Consider the following 13940-nt stretch of genomic DNA (forward strand, 5'->3'; position numbering starts at 1 on the left):
TCCTCTTTGAGATCAGGTTTTCCCCCACACGGAAATCACGTTCAATTTTAAGCCGTTTTTACCAGGCTATGACCTGTCAAGCTTCCTAAGAGCCCACACTGCACAAGGACAAACGCTTTGCCTGCCTCTATTTTCCAAGCACTTGTCTTTGAAGGGGAGAGAGACAAAATCCAGGCTGCAGCCGACAGCTGATCAGAAGCAGTTTTCTTAAGCGCCAATTCTTAATGGGGAAGCTGAGCAGGAGCACCAAGGGGAACAAGGAACGGGTTCATGCTTTTCAGGAGGCTCACGTCAGGGCCCTCAGCCTGGGGGCACCATCTCCGCCGCCACCGGCTACACAGGACTCAGCCACCGACCTTCAGTGCCACGCGGCGTGCTCTCTCTGCGTGCGTGGGTCCCCTCGGCAGCCCTGGGGCACTAGAGAATAAACCATCGCATCCTCTCCCACCCAAAAGGACAGCACTGTCCATCATGTCCCACGTCTGGAGCCAGCCAGGGATTCTGTCTCCGCAATGGAGGCCACATCCAATGTGGAGACACGGCACCACAATGGGCTGGTGGGGGGGTGTCTACACCACCCACGAAGAGAAAGGAGCTTTTCCATTCCAGGGCTCCCTCTGGGCAGGCTGGCAGTGCAGTTGAGCAATGCCCCCCTTTCTGGCACCTGAGATAGGGGAGAAACAGCAGGGCCGAGAGGGAGGCAGCCACTGGATTGAGCGTCCACTTCCCGTCGGCCGACCTAGAGGCCAAGACTCTCAAGGTGTCTGAGTTCCATGGGATGGTGACCAACTGCCTCCCAAGGGCTCTGAGATGTGGCAATGCTGGTTCTGGGCCAGCCGAGGATGCGCACCCTGGTTTGCCCTGAAGGCAGAGTCACCCAAAGGCTTTAATTTATCAAGGGAGGCTGGCAGGTCCAGCAAACATTAGGACCTCTCAGGGCCTGCAGTAATGAAAGAGTAGACTCATGCAACGTGGGCCCCTGAGAGACGTGCTCACCACCCCGTCGCCTCGCCTGTGGGCCCGTTTTCTCATCTCTAACGCGGTGGCCACAATCACTGCCTTGGGGGTGCTGCTGTGCCCTTGGGCGACTCCCAATGGCTCCCAGACCAACCGCGCTCCCCCTCACTCCACCAGCCTGCAAGGACAGACACGTGAGCATGGGGACCAGTGAGTGGAGCACACGAGGTCCCTGGAACCTGTGAACCTGGATGGAGCCCCCTGACACACAGGTGGGCAGCTGCCGAGATGCACCCGGATGGCCTTTTTGATGCACTTTAGTTGAGTTTTGGTTGTGGCTTTTGGGGTCTTAGACTCTGTATCACCTGCAGAAGAGAATAAATCCAGGATCCCTTTCCTTCTCTGTTTATTAGCTCCAGAGGCCAGAGCCCAGGAGGCATGTTTTCTGAGAAGGCTTTTTTCCCATTCTCTCCTCTCTTCCAGCAATAATCTACTGGCTTCAGAAGGGCATCATTTTCCACACATTAGCTGGAGATTTGAGGGCTTCACTCCATGTCTGAGATGGAAGCTCTGTGTACCGCCAGGCCCAATTGAGCTGTTTTTCTCCTGGACGGGATGGGATGCCTGGAACTCCAGGGAAATGGAGACCATCGCTGATTGGAAGCGAAGGCCTGTTTACCTCTAGTGTACTTCCCCCTGCCCTGCAGGCCCTAAAAGCTGGCTTGTTTTCCCTCCAGGCAGGGGCTCCCACTCCTGGTAACTGACCTCTGGGATCTGGCACCAAGCCAGGGCAGGGGGTGATGCCTGGGGGCCACAGGGGGTTTCCAGGAGCCTTGACTGTTCTCGGAGAGCCAAGGTGGGTGGGGATGAATACACCAACCCACCTGCCTCATCTTGTATGCTGAGGCTGACTAGAGAACTCCGGAACAGGAAGAGGCCTGGGAGGCCTGCCCAGGCTAAGGGGGCCCCCTGAGAGATCCCCACACACAATCAGAACTGCAGTGGGCCCACGTGACTATTCTGTACCACGAGCCCTGAGCACTGTCTCCCGCTCCAGCCTAGCCAACCTGAGAGCCAACCTGAGAGCATCACCTCTGGATGCCATAGGCCAGTGGACTCAGCTTTCCCATCCTGGGCTCGTAATACTCCCCCTAAGGTCTGCTGCCTCTCCAGGGCCCTCCCGTGTCCCTGGTAACCCACTGCTCATACCAGAAGGCTGGGGCATCATCTAAACACAAGACATCTCCTGACTGTGTCCTTGTCTTCCCTGTGAACCTGCCCACCTCGGTTCAGCCTCTTTATCACTCAGCTGGACCCCATCAGTGTTGGACCCAGACGATGCCCATTAGATGGCTGGATGAGTGGATGGATGGGTGGGTGGATGGATGGGTGGGTGGGGAATGGATGGATGGGTGGGTGGGTAGGTGGGCAGGTAGATGGGTGAAGAGTGGCTTTCCCTCAGTCCATTCTAGTCTCCCCACCACAGCAAAAGAGCTTTCTTAAAAACAAAACAAAACAAAAAAAAACAGGCAAACCAGCACATCTGATCTCATCCTGAGGACTCCTCCAGCCTTGCCCTTGAGAACAGCCCACTCAGGTCCTCCCAGGAAGGTCTGGTCCCCCAACGGGTGGTCCGCACGCGTCCTGCCTGGAGAGCGCTCTCTCTGGGCATGCCTCACGTTGCAAGCATGCAGGAGCGCAGGGCACCATGAATGCTCCCTGGGAGGCACGCATCTCCAGCAGACCTGCCCACCTCCTGCCCCAGAGAACCGATGCTGGTGGCGCCCAGCTCCTTCAGTGGTGGAGCACACTCACTCCAAGGGAGCACCTGATGGCTGCTGAGGGGCTCCTCATGGAGGGGGCAGCCCCGCTCGGGCACAGAGCCAGAGAGGCAGCCTGAGGTAAGCACTGCACGCAGGGGCGCCACACCGGGTGCCCACGTCCCTGTCCTGTAGCAGGACACAGACACGGGTGTGGCCAGCTCCGCAGCTGCCCAGGACGGGCGCGGACACCCCTGAGCTTGCCTCCTGAAGCTCAATGTGCATCTCAAGCCCATTTCCTGACAACAAGGAGATGGTGGGTCCCCCCAGGTTGATGGAAGGACAGAGCAGGGGTCCAGGCTCAGGCCTGACAGCACCGTCAGAAAGACGCGGGGTGACGGGCTTGGTCCTCCCAGAGTCCCCGCGGCACGGGCACTGTGCCCACAGGCCACGTACTGGCCTGGCTCGGTGAAGGGGCACCAGCCCCTGGCGCTGTCCAACACAGACGCAGCATCCTTACCACAGGGGCCAGCACGGTGCTACCCTGTGGATTATTTCCTGTGATCCCCAAATTACACCTCAGAGAGCCAGGACGGGGAGATGCTGGCATGTGAACCCCCTCAAGCCGGGACCCCGCCAACTCTGTGCCTCGGCCATTTCTGGTCAGATGCTTCTGCAGAGCAGGGAGATGCTGGTCAACACTCCGGGAGAAGATTTCAAAGCTATAGTCACACAACCCATCTCAATGAGAGGAGGAACAAAATGAAGGCCCTGACGCTAAACACAGTCTTTAAAACCCTGGCGCATACCTGGGCTTCCAAGCTCCGGAAACAACCTCTGATTGACCATCCGGCATGGGGGTGGGGGGTGGGGGATGCAGCAGGCATGCCTCGGGTCTGCTGCTCTTAATGTGGGCAGGTCAGACAGAGATCGCCCCACCTCGGAGTCCTCTGAGTGACAGCAGGAGGGTCTGTGAACGGCCAAGACCATGGGACGGGGCTAACCTCGGCTCCCCCTTGAGGACAGGCCCCCACCATGCACTGCGGAGGCCAAAATGAAGAAACAAGACAAGGGAGCTGAGCCAGGAGATCAGCGGCGAGAAGGGGGCGGGGCTCATGCCAGGAAAGGGCGGGGCCTCTGCACCGGAGGGGCGGGGCCTCCAGGTAAGTGGGCGGGGCGTGCATTCCAGGATGGGGCGGGGTCTCTACAGCGAGAAGGGTCTCTATACTAGAGAGGGCTCAGAGTTGGAGACCAGGATTGGGACAAAAGGCCGAGGAACCCCAAGTATTTGAGGAGAGATGGAGACAGAGGCTGGAGAAGGACCTGGCAACCCACTCCAGTGTTCTTGCCTGTGAAACCCCATGGACAGAGGAGCCTGGCCGGCTACAGTCCTTGGGGTCGCAAAGAGTCAGACTCGACCGAAGCCACAAAACAACTGTTAATAAGACACAGAGGCAGAGATGGAGAGACAGCGTGCCTATTACCTGTCCTACACGTGTGGCCTTAGAGAAGGCCCTGAACCTGTTGGTTCCTTCACCTGTGAGATGATGTACAAGCCCTTGCTTTAAAGGGGGCTGCAGGGATCAGAGGCAGCATACATGAAACTCCTCCTAGGAGGCCTGGTGCATCAAGAGCCCTCAGAACTCGGGCCATTCTTCAGGACGACCAGTCTCTTCCCAACCATTGTTTGTACTCTGTGACACCGAGCTTCTCTAAGGAGAGATTTTTGGCCTGATTCATTTCCACCCTGAGTGCTTGGCTCGTGGCAGTTTCTCAGGACGTCTCGGGTGAGTGAGCAGAATGAACAAGTAGATGAATCGATGGAGATCTTGTCCTGACCCCGTGCTTCCCAAATGAGGAGTCACGGCCCCAGGAGGGTGCCTGCTAGTGGCTGGGCCAGGGGTCCTGAGGCTTAAAACCAGAGCCTTCTCCTGGGTCATCAGGTTAACAGAGATTTTTTTTGTTGAAACTGTGTGTCTCTGTGTGTGATTTAAGCATTCAAACCAGCGCTGATACATCATGAAGTAAAGTGAAAATTCACATGAATTTTTAATATAAACTGTGACACTTGAAAGCAATTCCGTGCCCTGACCGGCTCCCCCTGGGCTGTGACTACACATCCTCTCGCCCTGCCGAGGGGTTCTCCAGGCCAAGTCAGAAACGCGCTGCTAGTCCAAAGCTCAATCAGGAATTCAGACAGCACAGAAGGCGTACGGGGATGCTGAGGGATCCCAGGGGCCCCCGGGGTCTCAGGTCATGCCCTGACAATGGTAGAATGTCGTGCCCATGGGCATCCAGGCGGGAGCTCTGGTTATACTACCGGCAAGACAAAAACAAAAGGATATTCCTTTTGTAAGACAGGATGCAAAGTGGTCTCTTAAGGAGCTATACAGTGCCGCTTAGTCTGTAATTGTTGCTAAATGGACTCCTAATAGCATTCACATCTTCCTGCAAAACCTATCCACTGCCGGTAACTGGAGAGGTAGACCCTCCACTCACGCTCATGCAGGCGCCCCTGCCAATAAAGGACCCGATCTTTTTCCAGATCAGACTCACGCTGGGGTAAGCCTCTTGCACTGGAAGGGCTCACTTTGGGCCCTGTTCTTATCCCTCCCACACAAATGCAGCAGCAGGAGAGGCGCTGTTTCCCAGGGCTCCACCAGAGTCTCAAAGGTTCAGGAAGGTTTGCACTGTCTGTCCAGCTCACCTCCCATTCCAGTGCCCAGCTAGGTGTTTAATCTGCATCTGGTGTCTGCACCGTGCAGTAGGGACTTAAACTACATCTGGTATCTGTACCACATAGTAGGCGCTTCATCTGAATCTGATATCTATAAGATTGGACCAAGGTTCTCACTCTCCAGCACCAAGCATGTCGCCTGGCGCATAGTAGGGCCTCACATCGGCCGAATGGATGGGGCTTGATGTTGAGATGGAGTGTGGGGGCCTGCTGGACCCTGCCCTGCCGTGGAGGAGAAGCCAGCACACCCAGTGGACAGAACAGTCTGGGCTCTGCCCACGGGGATCTCACGCCCCACCTGCTGCTCCTCCGCGGGGAGGAGTCCAGGAGAGTCCAGAATGCTGGAGCTGGGAGGGGTTTTGGGGAACCCCTAGTGCAACCTCCTCATCTTACAGAGGGGGAAACTGAGGCCTGGAGAAGAAATGGGATCTTGCAGAGCCACACAGCTCAGCCATGGTCAGGTGGGGTCTGGTCCGGCCACAGCACTTGACTGAATCCCCCACCTCCGGCAAAGCGGGCTGGGCTGGGCTGGGCTGGGCTGGGCTTGCACTGATGTGGGGACCCCATCTGCTCCCTGGAACTTTGCCGCGGGGTGCGTGGTGAGCTCGAGGGTGTGATAGAGTGTGCTCTGGCATCCCGCAGAACTGGATTCGAACCTTGCTCAATGCCACGTACAGACGCAATATGTTTACTGCATTGGTGACAGCTGAGCTCCCCCACCAGCTGGGTGACCTGGACAACTCGTCCAGCTTCCTGCGAGCCTGTTTTCTCATCTGAGCAATGCAGGTGACGATGCAAACCCCCAAGTCATGCCCCACGTCCACACAAATAAATGATGACGATTGACATCCGGTTCTGGACCAGGGCCCGGCGTACTCTGCATGATCGCCAGGGGTGGCTGAGGAACGGGAAAGCTACAGACGAGCGAATGCAGGAATGCAATGATGAGAGGACATTTCTGCTTCTCCTGGCGGGGTCCCACCCCAGCCCTGGTCCAGCCCATTGCTCCCATGTTTCCTGACAATCGGCTGAGCACTAAGGGCGGTGTGCAGAGTGCCTGGGCTGCTCCCCGACCCCTACCACCCTTCAGAAGTGTGCAGACCAGCACGTGGCCCCCACTCTCTCCTCCACCCTCACCAACCCCTGTGGCTTCTGGCTCTTCATCTGACATGGTCTCACATCAGCCTTTTCTGTAACAGCGACTGCGGTTTTCTGCTTCCTGTATTTCTTGAGAATCAGCTGAGTGCTAAGGGCTGCATTTAAAACACACGGTGACATCACCGGTGGCAGACACGGGGGAGGGGGCGCCTTTGGGAACTCTCAGTGCATACTCCGAGAGGCAGTAAAATGAGCAAGGCACTTTCTGAATCCACTTGTCACGTCTTCCCTTGATCTTTGCCCCGTTAAGAGATGAGACACCTGGGACCTCCCTGATGTCCCCTGGCTGGGGGGTCATGTCAGAGCTGGAATGAGGACAGGGGTCCCCAGTCTAGGTGCTGCTCCCTGGATCCCCCTCAAATTCAGGGGGCCCCACAGCACACCACAGGCCCTCTACGCCTGCTCTCCCAGGTGCGGGGGGAATCCGGGGATCAGAAAAAACTACAAGGCGATGGCATCCGTTCAGCAGGACCAGCTGCTGCTTGTGACGCTCACTCACTCATTCATTCATTCCTTCAGCATCAGCTGAGTGCTTGTGTGGGGCGCAGGTCTACCCCCAGCGGTATTTCCAGGCTAAATTCTCAAATACCCTCTCAAGAGCATCACCGATCAGTGTTCTCTTTTTTCCTAAAGACACAAACATCTCCCTGCCTGCACCCCTGTCCCGATCTTGTCTGCAGAGGCGGCTCCGTTGCATCCTCCAGTTGGAGCCCCCTGGACCACCCTCCATCTGCCCGAGCCCCCAGGGGACCAGCATGGACGCCTCACTGCTGGTGCCCTGGGCCTGCTCGGATGCCCTGTCTGAGGCCGCCTTGCTGAGTTCCTGCCCTTCATCTCATTAACCCCCGCCCCACCCCCATGACCCTGGTGCTGCTGCATGCAGGGCCAGGGTCTGTCTGTCCTCCCTGCTGCAGGCCTGGCTCTACGTGAAGACTCCCCTGACCTCCCGGCCTCGGAGACTCCCCGCTCCGTGCCTGCACTGCTGCCTCTGCCTGTCTCGTTTCCGAAGGTGGACACAGCCTTTGGGGCCAGCCCTGGAGCCACGACCACACCCCAGCTGGCGATGCACAGAGGGGTCTCCTCTCACAGGGGCCACGAACTGCAGCTTGGGGGTGGCTTCAGGGCCAGGCTGGCTAGACAGACAGAACTTGGAGGATGCAGAGGAGATGAGTGGCTTGACCTCCTGTGTCCACTGCTGCCTAGAGTCTTAGGGGTGGACGGGGCTCTCTGGCCTGGGTCAGCACCAGCCGCCAGGAGCCCTGCTTGGCCTCACCTCTGAATCACAGTGACCCCAGGGAGAAAGACGGCAGTGGGCAGGAGGCAGAGCTTCTGTCTTGCCAGTCCCAGCGCTCAGCTCTCATGGCCGATGAAGGGCCTCCACATGCCACACGCTGCTCTGCCCAGGCCTAGGCTGGGGTGCCGCCTGGGTGTGTCTCTCGCTGACCAACCCGCCCCCAAGAGACCCCGCGGCTCAGAGAGTGCAGGCAGAGCTCAGGAGAGGCGAGCTGCTGACAGCAGAATGAGGGTTTGATTACCTGGAGGTTGGTAAGCTGTCCTCTTACCGACCTGGGCTGGAGTCGGACACGGGATGAGGGCCGCTCAGGGGGCAGATGAGGCTGAGCTGGGGGTGCTGTGAGTGTGGCGGCGGTAGTCGGTGGGGGTCGTTCCCTACCACTCACTGTCATCTCTCCACAAGAGAAGCTCCCAGCTCTGGACCCGGGTGAGGCTGGGGTCAAACCCAGGTCCCCCGCCACCAGCTCTGTGATGATTGGGTGGTAGCCTCACCTTCCTGGGCCTCAGTTTTCTGTCCCGGAAAATGGGATATTAACCCCTCCTTTCCAGGAACAGAGTGCGACCGTGCATGTGAAGACCCCAGGCAGGGTCTAGGGAGACACAGGCACGGGCGAAACCAACCTGCTGCCTTTCTCTCTTCTGCCCCGAGTCCCCCCCAGGCACCAGTGTCCCCATGGAAGTTCCCCCTCCCCCAGCAGCCCTCCCCACCTCCGCATTCCAATTCTGTCCATCAGGAAACCTTTACAGCAGTGAAAGTCAAAGAGGGGGAGGGGGGACAGCCTGCAGAAAGCTGACATCGCATTAAAAGGTGCCACCAAGATGCCCTGGACACCCCCCAGCAAACGGCAGTCCACACCAGTCCTCACATTCCATAAAACTCTACGAAGGGGACTGATCCCTGCAGAGCCTGCCGAGTGCACGCACCCCCCGACTCCTCGGGGCCCAGTAACCCACCGGCAGCTCAACCAGTTACCCTCCACATGGGGCCCCCGCGTGCGAGCAAGTGTTCCCATTCCCAGGGCGGGGTTGCACCCTGTTTCCCAGGAGGTGCTGACCTGTCCAGGTCCCTCTCTGTGACACTGATCTGTTTCTCTGGATGGAGTCAAGCATGCAGGACAGCTGGGGGCACACCCAGGGTACTTCCTCTGACTCATTCTGGGGTCCCAAGGGGGCCCGGAGGCAACCCTGGGCTTGCAAAAGCCCCAGTTCTCTTAGAACTTGGCATGAGTGGCAGTACCTGGAAATGACCAAGTTCCCTGACCCACAACCAGGCAGAGAGCAGAGTCAGGAGACTCTCTCAGGCCAGGAAAACAGAAAGTAAACTCCAGATGAAAAACCAAATCACCAAAAAAAAAAAAAAAAAAGTGGCAGGCGATCAGACTGTTTTTCGCTGCTTTGTCAGGACTCCAGACCAGGAAGACTCTTTCTCCCCTCCAGAGCGGCCACTACCACCCCCCAAACCCCAACTCTGCCTGGATGGAGGCTAGCCCAGGGCAGGGGCGGACACAGACACCAGGGTAATCTTCCCTGCCCCCAGGCCCAGCCACTGTTTTAAACCCCTTCGTCCAAATGAACTCAGGTGGAAGAGCCAAGGGTGACGCAGAGAGCCGGGAGGTAGACGCCTCACCTGCCCTGGGGGTCCCAGAGGAGCAATGTGACCCAGCCCCCCACCCCCCGTGCACAGAGAGATGCCGGGCGCAGCACCCACCTTTCTCTTGTTAGTCGGGCAGATGTAGAAGTTGTCGATGACGGTGGTGACGCCAGGCTGGAGGGTGAGCTTGGTGTAGGATGTCCCGAAGTCCGACGACCTGGGGGGACAGGACGACAGCTGTCAGCCACGGGTCCCTGCCACGCCTGTGGGCCCTGATGGTGTCCGGCACAGGCTGGGGGCCAGGGGTCTCTGGGGATGCCCAGGACTCCCCCAGCTCTGTCTTCTAGCGAGCCACCTGCCCTGGGCACCCCACAGTGTCTCACCCTGTCCACGGTCTGTGTGAGTTCACCGTAGCCTCATCACTCTCGTTAGGAAGGGTCTCGCAGGTCCTGGCCACGTCTTTTTGATTCCTCAGAAAACCCTGACAGATTATGTCCCTATGTCCATCTTGCAGAGGGCCAGAGGACCAGAGGGGATCTGTTCTTGCCTGAAATCACTCAGCGAACAGGTGGCCAACTCAGGACGTGCATACTAGCCCACCCACGAAGAGCTGGCATCCTGTTTGTTCTACAGAAGGTCCCCACCACCCTGAGTCCTGTCTGCTTGTCTTTTTCCCTCTCTGGACCGTGAGTTCCTCCAGGGAGTTCCACCCTCTTCCCTGACCACATGTGCCCCTGAGAATCAGACCCCCGTCCCCGAGACAGCTGGTGGGCGTCAGCACCCTCTCTACTCCATGGGGCCCAGGGGCCCTTGTTCCTGTCTGTAAGGCAAGGCCTGAAGGAAGGAGCCTCCAAGTTCTAACCTCTGTCCAGAGCAGCCGCAGCAGCAGAAGAGATACAGGCATCAAGGGCAATTTCACAGCAGCCAGAGCATCGGGACACAGAATTAATCCCATGTTGAAGCTCAGCACCCTCAGCTGAGCTCAGTTCAGGGACCCTGGACCCAGCGCTCCTTGGGATCAGCCGGTTAAAATGTGCACTGACCGCAGAGCCAGAGGCACAGTCTGACCCAGGCGGTACTTTCCACCTCCTCCCTAAACTGACACGTGAAGTCCCAGAGGCCTCAGTTTCTCCCAGAGCATCCGGTCTTCTGACCGGTCAGGAAGCTCACCCCGAGGTGGGGACATGGACAGGAGCGGGCGTCCAGAGCTGCTGAGGCCCTCTGGGCTGGCGCCCCTTGGACCTGTCCATCCGATCACCACTGAGACGGGTTGGACGGAGCTGAGCTCCAGGGCTGAGGGCGGCCGATCCCAGCTATTGGCGGGGGCTCAGCTGGTATCCGGTCCCCGGACTCCGGCACTGTGTGGGGCCTGGGCTGCAGGTGGCCCCCTCTGGACCCATCGAAGGGCTGGGTCAGGCTGTGAGTCTGACTCCCCCAGTGTAGCCGGGGTCCAGGGTGAGGTCTGGAGCTGCCCAGGGTAACTGCCCCACCCCACCAGCAGTGTTCTAGCTCCATCCCGTCATAGTACATCCTCACCTTTCTACAGGGATGTACTTCCTCCCTGCCTCTTCCTAAGCCTGCCCTTTCCCACGGGCTCTAGGAAGATGGGTCGTGTTTATAGCCCTGGGGCTCAGTGGCCGCTTGTCCCCAGAGGTCAGGTCCTTCAAAGGCCTGAGGTCACAAGGTCCTTCCCCAGGCCAGGACAGAAAGCAGCCCCTGTGCCCCTGACTCCTGGGAACTCCAGTAGGGGCTGCCCCCACCCCACCCCACGCAGGCTCCTTCCCCCAACAGGATCCTCTGACTCTACCCACTCCCCTCCGCAGGTGTCATTAGGGAAGCGCTGACTCTCAACACCTTGCAGAATTGATTTTCCTTGGGAAGGGGGAAGCCGAGGCCCATTACCAGAGGAATGATGCAAAGACCCAGGAAATTCCAGAACCCCCAGGGAGAGAAACAGCCTGGGGGTTGCCTGGCAACCTCCAGCCTCTTGGTCCCCTCCCCTTTCCCTCCCGCCCAACAAGCCACCTCTCAGACCTGTGATGGGCTCTGCCTCCGGAACACCTGGCGGTCTACCCTTCCCTCCATCCAGACACCCACCTGTTCCAGTCCAGCTGCCTCCCTTCCCCCACCTGTGACCACAGCAGCCCGTTCACACCTGCTCACTCAAGGGCACCTGCTGGTGTGAGCCCTTGGCAGAGAGCGAGTGGGACCCTGTGGCCTGGGAATCTGTATTCTATCAGGGCCTGGGGAGGTGGCTGATAAAAAAGCAAAAACACAGCTCTGTCAAAGGAGACAAGGACTAGGAAGAAGCATAAACAGGGTGGAAGACACAGGGGGCAGTAGAGAGCTGTCTCAGAGCGCGGCAGGGAAGGCCCCTCAGACACCGGGCTGAGATGGGAAGGAAGGAAGAGAGGGTGCTACGTGCCAGCTACAGACACCAAGGACTGCCAGCCATCCCCAGGAGCTCAGAGAGAGGCAAGGAACAGATTTCCCCTACATCCTCCAGGAGACCCAACCCTACCAACACCCAGAGCCCAGGCTTCCAGGCTCCAGACTGCAGACAACAGTTTCCATTGTCTAAAGGCAGTGTGGTACTTCATGTGACAACCCCTGAAAACCCTCCATGTAGAGGGAGGTGCAGGCACAAAGGCCCAGGGAGAAGGCCCCCTCTCCCCTCTCCTCTCTGGACAGGGAAGGTGAAAGTGAAAATGAAAGTCGCTCAGTCGTGTCCGACTCTTTGCAGCCCCATGGACTGCAGCACGCCAGGCCTTCCTGTCCATCACCAACTCCCGGAGTTTACTCAAACTCATATCCATCGAGTCAGTGATGCCATCCAACCATCTCATCCTCTGAAACCCCCTTCTCCCATCTTCAATTTTTCCCAGCATTAGAATCTTTTCAAATGAGTCAGTTCTTTGCATTAAGTGGCCAAAGTATTGGAGTTTCAGCTTTAGCTTCAGTCCTTCCAATGAATATTCAGGGCTGATTTCCTTTAGGATGGACTGGTTGGATCTCCTTGCAGTCCAAGGGACTCTCAGGAGTCTTCTCCAAAACCACAGTTCAAAAGCATCAATTCTTCAGCGCTCAGCTTTCTTTATAGTTCATCTCTCACATCCATACATGACCACTGGAAAAACCATATCTTTGACTAGATGGACCTTTGTTGGCAAAGTCATATCTCTGCTTTTTAATATGCTGTCTAGGTTTGTCATAACTTTTCTTCCAAGGAGCATGTATCTTTTAATTTCATGGCTGCAGTCACCATCTGCAGTGATGTGCAATGCTCAGTATGCAAACCAGAGATGCAAACCAGATTTCCAGGGAACACCCCAGGCACCCGATGATGTACAGGGTGGGTGTCCTTCTCTTCCCTGGAGTGCAATATCTCTCTGTTATGAGCTCACCAAGCTTGAGGCACAGATGACTCAATTAAAAGCCTTCCGTTCCTGATTCTTCTCTAAACTCCCCACAGCCCCAGGGTACCAGCCCTGAACCTAATGCCGCCTCCTCCTGCAGTGCCACCAGGTGCCAGAACAGGAAGGTTGTGATACCTCCAGTGTCTGGAGATACCTCCAGTGAGCAAGTATCCATCTCTGGGCAAGTTTCCCATAGAAACCAATCAGATTTGCCTGATATCTGAAAACCAGCCAACAAGTACCCCCTGGACTTGCCTGTTGAAGGGAGACTCCCTGATTCATCTCCAGATGGTCAAAATTCCTGTGAGAGCTGAGCATGTCCAGAAGGAAGAACAGGAGTGAGGGGAGGCGGGGAAAAGGAGGGTGGGGAGGAGGGGAGAAGGAGAGAGGAGGAGGGGAGCAGTGCTCACCCAGGTCTCCTCTGGGCCAGACCTCCTCCCAACTTACACCCTGACCTTCCCCAGTGCTGAGACCATCTCCAAGTTCTGACTATAACTCAAAAGTGATGATTCCATCTAGATTTATTCAAATTAGAAATTTTGAATAAAAATAGACTCTACATCCAGCAAATAGATATATGAAAGGCAAGTACAGTTGGAAAATTGCTATTTGTAAATTGGCTGCTTAATTGCTAAGTGTTTGTACATATGCACTTTAAAAAAAATGATTTAATTGAGCCGTTTTCATACTCTATAATTATTTCATTGCCATAGACATGTGCTCAACTCTGCCCCTCCCCCAAGGGTGAGCCCCCGGCTCCTCGGATCTCCTTGGCTACCTTGGAAAACCGCGCAGGTGGGGAGGGGGTGCCCCCTGCATGGCTGGTGCCACCTGCAAGCTTGTGGTCCTGAGCAAGGCCTGGACCTTGGCAAGACTTGGTTTATCTGTAAAAGGGGCCAACGGCACAGACCTCAGACGCCCACGATGAGGCTGGACGTGGTGGACTCACAGTCCCGGGGCCACCTGAGGGGTGCTGACCCCGCTCCGCGTCTGTGTGGACCTTGTTCTGGCCGGACGCACGGCTGCAT

General features: G+C 57.2%; 1 protein-coding gene across 1 annotated transcript in view; it reads right to left on the minus strand.

The window, feature by feature from the left end:
- SORCS2 (sortilin related VPS10 domain containing receptor 2) overlaps positions 1-13940 on the minus strand; it is a 484645-nt gene that overhangs the window by 174102 nt on the left and 296603 nt on the right. Inside the window, exon 3 of the mRNA XM_065914447.1 lies at positions 9614-9713. Within this exon, the coding sequence (XP_065770519.1) occupies positions 9614-9713 (100 nt within the window). The remainder of the gene's footprint in view (positions 1-9613; positions 9714-13940) is intronic.

This window comes from Muntiacus reevesi, chromosome 22, assembly GCF_963930625.1.
Source record: "Muntiacus reevesi chromosome 22, mMunRee1.1, whole genome shotgun sequence".
NCBI lineage: Eukaryota > Metazoa > Chordata > Mammalia > Artiodactyla > Cervidae > Muntiacus > Muntiacus reevesi.